The 9730-nt window shown below is 51.0% G+C and overlaps 1 protein-coding gene across 3 annotated transcripts in view; it reads left to right on the top strand.

The window, feature by feature from the left end:
- The first annotated feature begins 362 nt into the window (after window positions 1–362).
- Window positions 363–9730, top strand: part of SEL1L3 (SEL1L family member 3) — a 145769-nt gene continuing 136401 nt past the window's right edge. For 2 of the 3 annotated variants that reach the window (XM_081303559.1, XM_081303560.1), the window contains exon 1: window positions 363–1059. In XM_081303559.1, the coding sequence (XP_081159685.1) occupies window positions 895–1059 (165 nt within the window). In that variant the 5' untranslated portion in view covers window positions 363–894. The remainder of the gene's footprint in view (window positions 1060–9730) is intronic. The other variant, XM_081303558.1, reaches the window with a different exon arrangement.

Raw genomic sequence — 9730 nt, 5'->3', positions numbered from 1 at the left:
GCGGCGGCTGCACCGCAAAAAACCCCCGGGAAACATCCAGAACGTGTCACCAATCAGCCTGCAGGGTGGGGCGCAGCCCGGGCTGAAAGCGCGAGAGCCGGAGGGCGGCCACAGCCCTGCAGGTGGACAGGTGGAGGTTGGCAGGGGTCAAAATCCATCCTTGAGGACTTGAAGCTGAGCCGCTGCGTGGCACAACTCCAGGGGGCACGCTCGCCCTGCGGGAATGGCGCCCCTGCCCAAAAGCCAACAAACAAAACCCATTGCACGGGCGGGAACTGGGTTACGCGGCCGCCAGAAGGGGTGGGTGGGAGAGGGCGACCGCGAGAGGGTGGAAGAGGAGAAGGGAGGGGAGTTAGGGAGAGAGGACACGGGAGAAAGCGGGGGAAAGAGGGGGTGAGCAGGAGAGACGAGGGAGAGGAAGCAGGGCACGCAGGGAGAGGAGGGGGTCGCAGAGAGCCAGGGCGCGGAAGGGGGGCGAAGGCGGAAAGAAAAGAAAGAGAAAGGGGCCGGCTGGCGGCGGAGCGCACCGCGCAGGGGGCGGCGGCGGCCGGGGGCGGGACCCGGTCTGTCCCCACCTGCGTGGGCGCCCGCTGCCGGGCGCGGTGGGAGCCCCGGGGCCGGAGGGAGCGGCCGGGAGGCGGGCTGGGCAGGAAGGCAGAAGGGAGGGAGGGGACGGGGACTAGGAGGCGGGGAGGAGCCGGCGCTCGGCTGGGGCTGCGGGGGCGGCGACGGCGGGAGCGGCAGTGGCGGCGGCGGCGGGTCCGGCGGTGGCGGCAGGTGGCCCCGCGCTCGGCGGCCGGCCCGGCCGGGGGCGGGCGGGAAGGTGGCGCCTCGGGCGGGGGCCGGTCCCTGCACCAGGTGACCTGTTCCGGCCCGGATCCGGGCGGCCTCGCCATGCAGCGGCGCGGCACGGGGCTCTGGTGGCCGCGGCAGCAGCAGCAGCAACCCCCGCCGCCCGCGGTCGGCCCCCGGGCCGCAGCCATGGCTCCCCCGAGCGGCGGTGTCCCCCCGGGCCTCGGCGGCCGCCCTGCCTGCGCGCTGCTCTTGCTCTGCTACCTGGTGAGCGCCGGACCCCGCTCGGGTCCTCCCTTCTGCGCGGGGCTCCCGGGACTCGGGTGGGGGCGGCCTGGGACCCCAGCCGTACGGGGTGGGGACGGCGCTGCTAGTTTTCTCTCTTCCTTGCTTCTGCGCCCCGGGCGCTCTGGGCACCTGGGATGGGTACCGGGGCGCGGACCGGGGCGCGCGCGTCGGACTTGCTTCTGTCGGCTTGTGTCTGTTGCTCTCCCTCTCAGACTCGTCGTAGACCGGGGTCAGGTCCCCTTCGGGATCCCCTGTTGTCCCCCACTCAGTCTGAAAACCTCGCTACCCGGAGATCGCTCCCCGCCCCACCGCGCTCTGCTCTCCAGCCCCCTCCCAGCCTTCTTTGGCTTCCCTCTTATTTTCTCCAGGCTCCTTTCCCTCCGGTGCTCAAGTTCGGCTCAGGCTCTGAGCACCTACCAACCGCTTCGACCCTTTTTTAGTTTCCACCGGGTCCTCATGGCCCGGGCGGTTTTGTGCCAACGCGCCTCGCGTTTCCAGCGCTCCTTAACTCCTCCGTGGTCACTCCAGCCAAGTTGCGGATGCCAGAAAGAAATCTAGTTCTTCGTAACACGCTTACCGCCAGAGTGGTGACTTTAGCTGTGTCTTGAACGTTGTCATTTCAGAGAATGTGCTTGGCTTGTGTACGTCAGTTTGCAATTTGCCCACTTCTTGGCTCCTGTTTTACTCATCAACTAAATGGCAGTAGTCTATTTTTCAGAACCAACTCATTTTAAATATCAGAGTTATTGAGACCCTGGGAACACAGTGGGGAAATATTCCTCAGTGCCTTTATGATGTCTTGCTTTCTCCTGTTTTTGAATTCTCCCAAACAATAGTAGATTTACAGAAGGCGACACCCTTGCTGCCCAGCCTACCTTATGTTTCAGGATCCTGCAGAAACCCCGGGGTTATCTCGCCATATATTACTGTAAATAAATGAAATGGAAACTGCTGAATCATGAAACTGATGTAATAGGAAATTCACAGAATGTTTTTTAAAAAATTGAGCAGTGTCATTGTCCAGAATTCTTTTCACTTATGTATCATTGTCATTATCTGGAGTCTTTCTTTTTAGCAGCTCAAAACTCCCCAGGAGATACTGGCAGGGATTAGAATTTGATTCTGAAGAAATTTGCCACTCAGCTGAAGATTTTTTTTTAACACTCTACTTATTGGATGCTTCATTTCTTGAAGCAAGAGTGTAAAAATGCAAATCGTATTTCTGCCTTTGTATCTACCTGTTGAGCAACCCATGCTTTCGCTCGTATTTCAAAATTAGCCAGTACCAAATTCCGTGATTGGATTTAGTCCATGTTTTCACAAGAAGTTGTCAGTTAACATGAGTGATTTTTTTTTCGCCCAGAGGATATTATTATTTAATATTTATGCCACAGGGTTACAGCACACAGGCTCATAAATAAAACTGCCACAACAAATGGCAGGGTTTCAGTTTAAACAGATGATCCTGTCCACAAGGCCCTGCTGGTTATCCAAACAGAAGCAGAAATGATGTGGTAGAGCTGAGCACGAGACATGCACGTACAGGTAGTCTGGAAAGTTCCACGTGGAAATCTGGCAAGGAGGGACCACTTCTCGAGAGTTCTAGAAATCAAGAGATATGAGTGCAAACCCTAATGGCCTGAGTGATTCTGATCCGAGGCAGAGGATGGAACAGCTCAGAAGTTCTGCACGGGCGGAGGGGACTGGAGAGAAGGGATCACAGCGAGGGAAAATGATAGACTGGAGATGTGGTAGACTGGAATGAGATAGGGACTCAGTGAGGTAGAGCTCCGGAAAGAGATTATAGAAATACTGTAATGTGGAAAATAACTAGAGCATGGACGAATGTCTTGCAGCCGGCGAAGGAATGGATCATCATAGAGGGGGACCTGTCAGTGCTTTCTGCTTGTGCTTGTTTCCTTCTGAGGGGCTCCCGATACCAAAGAGAGACATTGATAAGCAAGAAGGGCCATTGTGCAACAGAATGAGAAGGTTTTGCGCACCCTGGGAAGCCAAGGCCTGACTCAGAAGGCTGGCTCTAGTTTGTTCCAGTGTCTGGCCACATGCTGGGGATTTTTGTTCTCCAGGTGTGTCCTAACTGAGGCACTTCCAAAAGGCAAGGCCTCCTGATCCCAGACAGGCTTGGTGTATGAATTGGAGAAAATATTAGCATTGCTATGTGATGAGCACTGTGAAAAGACTGAGAAGCAATGCAGATGCATCATTGTGTACAGTCTGTTGAACCAAGAAAGGCTCCCTGGAGGAGGCAGTTGTTCCGGGGATAGAAGTGGGCAGGTGGAGGGTAGAAGTGGAGCAGAACAGCCAGTCAGGATCTCAAGTGTATGTAGACAGTGGAGTGAGAAAGCACTTCTGAAATTTGGAAGCCTAAACAAAGTAACAATAGCCTGCATTGTATTGAGTCATTTATAGGCATTATCTAATATGAATCTTAGCAACAACCTGGTGAAGTAGGAGCTTTTATGATCTCTATTCAGATGAGATAAGGGAGGCACAGAGAGGTTAAGTCATTTGCCCCAAGCCACACAGTCTGAAATTAACCCCAAATCTCTCTAATCTCTAGAGCCCTGGCTTTAACCCATGCTAGTTTTTTGCTTTCTGGATTTTGCTGCATGAAACCCATTCCCCTCGTGCATAATGTATGGTCCATTAGCAAAGCTCTAGCAATTAGCTACTGTGTGGTTGGCCAGGATGTGAGGTCATTTCTAAAGTAAACTGAAATACACAAAGCAGGAAGCACAGGCCACAGAATCGAAGCAGGATGTTAGGGAGAGGGGAAAAAAATAGACAGACAGACAGACAAACCAGAAAATGTTTGCCATCAATAATGGAGAGGTAAAGGAGTGGGTCTTTGTATAGTCCCCAGGCAACTGGACGGCTAGCATTTTAGTTTGTGTGGCTGTGTGTCCCCGTGTCTAGCAAGTGTTCACTGGGATGCATTCAGAGCCAAATTGTCAATGATTTGGGGACCAGGCCCTGTTCTGTGTCAGTCTGTTCACAAGAGCTAAAGATTGAAAGTGGCTTTCTCCACAGAAGGCCTTGAGCCCCTGTCCCCTTGGGAGTCAGGGTACCGAGGACAGGGAATCCTGCCTTCTCCACCAGCTGGGACAGAGCAACCTTGCACATCAGCCCGTGAGGACTGTGACTGTAGCTAGGATACTGCCAAAGCATGAATAATTGTGATGAGGCCTGAAAGATAAGTCACAGAACGATGCCAAGCAGATTTCTGAAAAGATGATCCCTGGTTCCAGCGACTGCCAGAAAATTCTGAGGTCACCAAAGGTCAAGATGCAGGGAGCTTCCCCCCAGAGGGTGAGGGCCTGGGAAGCAAAGGACTGGAGTGGCTTCCCTTGAGGTCACCGGTGCTGAGAAGCCTGCTCGATGCAGGACTCGCCCACCCTGCCCCACCGACCCCACTAACACTTAGCAGCCCCTTCTGTGGCGATGGTGCTTCTAGACGGCAGTTCCGTCCACCCTGAGCTCTAGTCTCCAGTGTCTGATTTTTTTTCTTAAGTGAGAGAATAAATCTCCTAATGGCCAATATTGATGTCAGCGGTAGAGATGAAATATTCAGAATGGACATTCGCGCTTGTTAGACAAGCAGGGGACAAAGAAATGAGGACATCAGCAGCACAGGTACATGTAAGGATCATTGCCAGACGGTCATTGCATTCGTCTTGTACAGGAACCTCTCTAAGTGGCCACGTCCTGTCAGGTAGCCATCCCGGGGTACTCATTAGCCCCCGTGGGCAATGCACAGCATAGGAAGACCCCCAGTCAGTCAGCTGCAGGAAGAATGATGTGGGCGTTTGAAATACAGAGATGACCTCAAAACTCCAAGAGCATCCACGTTCATCCTGCCTAGTGCTCCTAAACTCTCCATCACGGCGCTCCCATGTGCCTTCTGTGTCTTCTGGATGCCTGTTGGCAGAAGTGTGGGAGCAGAGGAAAGATCCAGGGGAGAGGTAGAAGGGAAGAGATGAAGAACCCAGGCAATTCACTGAGAAGATGGATAGACTCGCACAGATCATAAATAGCCTTTAGTGAGTTCAGTTGCCCTGTTGGCTGGTCCCATCCTCCTGGCAAAGGAGCCGAGGGCGGGAGGCAGAGCTGTGTGGGGCCCAGCCCAGGAGCTTCTGCAGCTCATGTCCCCCAACCTTACCCAGGCCAGGGCCCAGTCGTGCTGGCCCGTTGGCCCCGTCCTGTGTGCAAGGCAACATCTGTTCTCCCGAGACTTGAGGTATGTTGACAAGATGGAACTGTAGTCCCCTTACCCCACTCTTTCAAGATGGGAATGAAAGTCCCTCATTTGAAGCTGGGGGCAAGTGGGTGAGTGGGAGCATCATTTGGGTGTTTCTGGACAGAAAGATGCACATTGCCTCTGACTTTAGAGACAACCAACAAGGATTTGAATCTTGGATCTGCTTTTTGGTAGCTGATTGATGCTGGGCAAGTTGCTTACCCACTCTGAGTCCATTCCATGCCCTCAGCTGGGAAACTGGAATGCCATCTCCCTCACGGGCCTGTTGCAGGGATTAGGTTAGAAGGGAGAATCTCCACAAAGGTGTATCTGAGAGGATGAGGCTAGATGTGGATGAGAAGAAAGATTCAACACACCTGTCCCAAGGTCCAGCAGGCGATAGGGCCTCAGTGAACCCAACCAACCTCAGTTCCTTTCTGGTGGTTTGAGTTGCAAAGAAACAGCACATTCGATAGCATGGGTGGGGGGATGGATCTCACACAACCGGAAATATGGATCATTTTTGTGATGGCATTTCTCTGGCCAGCCCTCAGGTTTGGGAAGGAGTGGCGCTTGACTGGGAAGTGTTTCCCAAGGTACATGGTGGTTTTAAAGTCCATATTGACATCATCGTCCATTCTCCTTAATTGCATGCTTTGTTGACACAAACAGAATTTCTGCTTATGTCTAGTCAGCAGAAATCGGAAAAACCAGGCCCTTTTAGGCCGATACAATTACTTCTTTGACCTGTGGAAGTTTGATCGGGCCAGTTTGGAGAGAGAGTGCTCATGAGCCAAGGTCTTCTTAGGTGACTGATGGGGAGAAATGGGGAGAAATGAGACACTCAATTATTGTTTGCATATCAGACCTACGCACCTACACGTGTAAGTCTAAATGAACTTGCCATAGTGAGATGTGAACGATTTAAGATTTTCCAATTTCTGTTTCTTCTTTAAATAGCTCATGGGCCATACAGAGAAAGAGCCAAGTTTCCCAGCTCTCTGAAACAGGGTTATTTGAATGGAGTCTCTCCTTATTGATTTTGTTTAAAGGAACCAAATGCAGTCATCCTAGAAGTTGTTTAGGCTGTGCTGAGAATTTTGTTTTTTTCCATTCACCAGATACATAAATTCACCTGTTTTTTTTTTTTTATTCCCAAGCTGAATTAATGCATTTAGGTCTCCAAATTTGGGTCTTCTATTATGAACACAAATTAACTGGCCCATTTCTTCCCCCCCCCCTTTTTTTTTTTAAAATCACAATACATACATAAAGACAAAAGAAGTCTGTTTTGTGACAGTGTGACGTCAAACTTGACTTTGGTCAGGCCTCACTTCTGCTGAGTGGACGTTGGAGGGCCCAGGCATCCTTTAGCTCCAGCTCCATGTGTGCAGAGCAGATCAGCCGTGCTGAGGTGGGACCTCCACGTGGCTGCCTAAATGTCATCATCAGAGGGGTGCAGGGGTCCCCCCTTTGCTGCACCTCTCTTGCTTGGAGCTGCAGTGCATTTGGACTGTGCTTTTAAGGCATCCTCTCCCAAAGCTGGCACAGAAATGCAGACAGGTGACGTTACCTCAGTGTTTTTTTTCATTATCCCATTAACATGGGCGAACTTGCCAGATGAACAGGAACCCAGCCGAGGGATAGCGGGATGGGAAATGTTTAGAAATTAATTTGTATTTTTGGTGTGGGGAAATGGAAACATTCTCGAGGGTAGTGCGGTTGTCTGAAAGGTCTGGAGGAACAAAATAGCTGACAGAAGTACACCCCCAAATAGGTGTGGCGGGGTGTGTGGTGTCAAGAGTGCCACCTTCCCCATCCTCAGAGTCGCTAGGTCCACTCTGACCCCGGGAGCCTGGTGAGGTGCCAAAAGGTACGTTGATGAGACTGGATGCATAAGACACCCACCCACCCCCACCGCTGGAGAAGGACAGTGGGTACTCAAGATTGGATCCCGTCTTTTGGCTTACATGCAGGTCCCGCCAGGGCTGAGCAGCATTGGTGCAGGAGGGGTCACTGAGGCACCTGGCGGGAATACGCATGCCCAATCCCTTATTGCAGCAAGAAACACTAGGCTCCTCCTGTGTGCCACGCTCTAGCCGAGCAGCTGGAGACAGAGCAGTGGCGCCAATCTGAATTCCCAGTTTCCAGATGAAGGGACACGCGGGATTATCTTTTAGGTTATGTTAATGCAACCTGGCATGTGAAAATACCTATGAAGGCTGGACACGTGTCGTGCCTGTGGCCGGAACTCTTCAAGTTCACTGCTTTATTTTCCTGGCAGGAAGCAGCTGAGAGCCACACAGAGGACCTAAGCCAGGAAATCAGTTTCAGCTTAATCAATATTTGGAGTGTGAGGTGTTGCTAATCGGTGTTGGTTTGGTACATGGTAGAAGTAGCCACAACTCATGATGTAGCAGCCACCCACGGGGTGGATTCAACCACGAGGTGCCAGCTTCCTGCATTCCAGAGGGACCCCAAAAGCTGAAGACTGAGGCCTTCTGGAGGGCCGGAGACCACGCTCCGCTCCCACCACACCGGGGGATACTGAAGCACCTATCCTGTTTCAGACACTGCCGGGTCCTAACGTCACTTTTCTTTTGTGTTTCACTTGTCACCCGGCTTCTCCTGCTTCTCAAATATGCCTCTCAGTCTGCGAAATTATATCTCTGTCCCCAGCCTGGCTTTGGGTTCTCGTCTGATTTAGAGCTTTTCTGAAATAAACCAGATCAAGATGTCAGCAGCCTCGACCTGGACACCTTAGACACACCTGGCGCCAAGCCCTGTTGCCTAGCTGGGCATGAAATGTTCCTTGTGGGGTTTTTCCTCCCCTTTCTTAGGTGATGGCTCCGTACAAAGCATGACTTCTGTCACCCTATGTGCTTCAAAACCCCATCTAGAATAAAAGTTGATAATCTAGAACGGTGGTTGGCAAACTCGGGCTCATAAGCCAGGCCACCCAGCCGCCTGTTTTTGTAAACAAAGTTGTATGGGACGATTGTGTCTGTGGCTGCATTCACACTGCAGCAGAGCTGAGGACACTGAGTGGCCCAAATACTTCAAATAAGCCTCAGGTTCAACGGAGGCTAAAAAATATCCCCCGGACCCTAAAACCATGTCTCCTGTCATTATCCCCTAAACAATACAGAAAAATAACTGTGTATGTACCACCTGAGTTGTATTAGCTACTGCCAGCAACCTAGAGATGACTTAAAGTGTACAGGAGGCTGTGCCTGGGTTATATGCAAATGAGCACATTATGTAAGGGACTTGAGCATCCACAGATTTTGATGTCCTTGGGGGTCCTGGAACCAGTCCCCCATGGTTACGGAGGGATGACTGCATTTACCATCTGGCCACTTTTTGCAGCAAAAATCTGCTAGCCTCTAATGTAGAATATCACCGTCCGGTAGAAAAGTTCAAGCCACATAATATGATTTTGTATTCAGTAGTTTCCATATCAACAACGTCAACAAGAACAGGTGTAATCTATTTTAATATTTTATTTAACTTGAGGTATCCAAATATTATCACTTCAACATGCAATCAATATAAAATTATTAATGAGATGTTTCAAAGACTTTTTTAAAATCCTGAGGCTTTGAAATCAGCGCATCTGATGTACTTAGGCACATCTCAGCGAGGACCAGCCACCTTGCAAGTGTCTAATCTGCCAGGGGACTGCCATGTTGAGTAGCCTGTGTCTAGAACTCCTGTCCCTGGGGTGTGCTTTTACTGAGACTTTGAAGCAGGTGAAAATAAAATAATCTTCATATTGGGGTGTAAGAAGATTTTCTTGGGAACAGAATTTGCAGAGAAGGCCCCCGAGAGGACCCGGACAGGACCCAGGCGAGGTGTGTCTCTACCTCCTCATGCACAGTGGTATGTGTGACACACCAAGCCAACTGAAACCAGGCCAGCGGGCCGCTGTGCTTATTAATGCGGAAAAGTGTGACGGGTGCATGTTTAGCAATCAGATGTAAAATAATGAAGTGGATTATTATTAACTGAACTTTGCGATGAAATCTCATGAAATCAAATGGCCTTTCGTCAGCATTCTGTTTAAAAGAGGTTTTCATTGGCGTTAGCTGCATCCGCATTAAAGCCATTACGAGGGAGGAAAGGAAAAAAAAAAGGGCAAAGCAGGAAAATTGGGCCTGGGTGAGTTTTTAAAGTACAAATAAAACGAAGGAGGAACGGGTTGAAATCGTTCTTTGGAACAGAACACGATTTTTGATATTTAATATACCATAGCATGTCCTGGGCTCAGCACTCCCTGTTGTCTCACTAAATAAGCAAACGTCTCCTTGCGCCGAATTTGGCAGGGAAGCATCTGGCCCGTTGCTGTGGGATCAAGACGCGCTGGCCGCCCCTGGGCTGCTCTTCTGGGCC

The sequence above is a fragment of the Spermophilus citellus genome (assembly GCF_964194105.1).
Source record: "Spermophilus citellus genome assembly, chromosome: 8".
In the NCBI taxonomy this organism is placed as follows: domain Eukaryota; kingdom Metazoa; phylum Chordata; class Mammalia; order Rodentia; family Sciuridae; genus Spermophilus; species Spermophilus citellus.
Note: the sequence above shows the minus strand (reverse complement) of the source record. Positions and strands in the feature narration are given on the sequence as shown.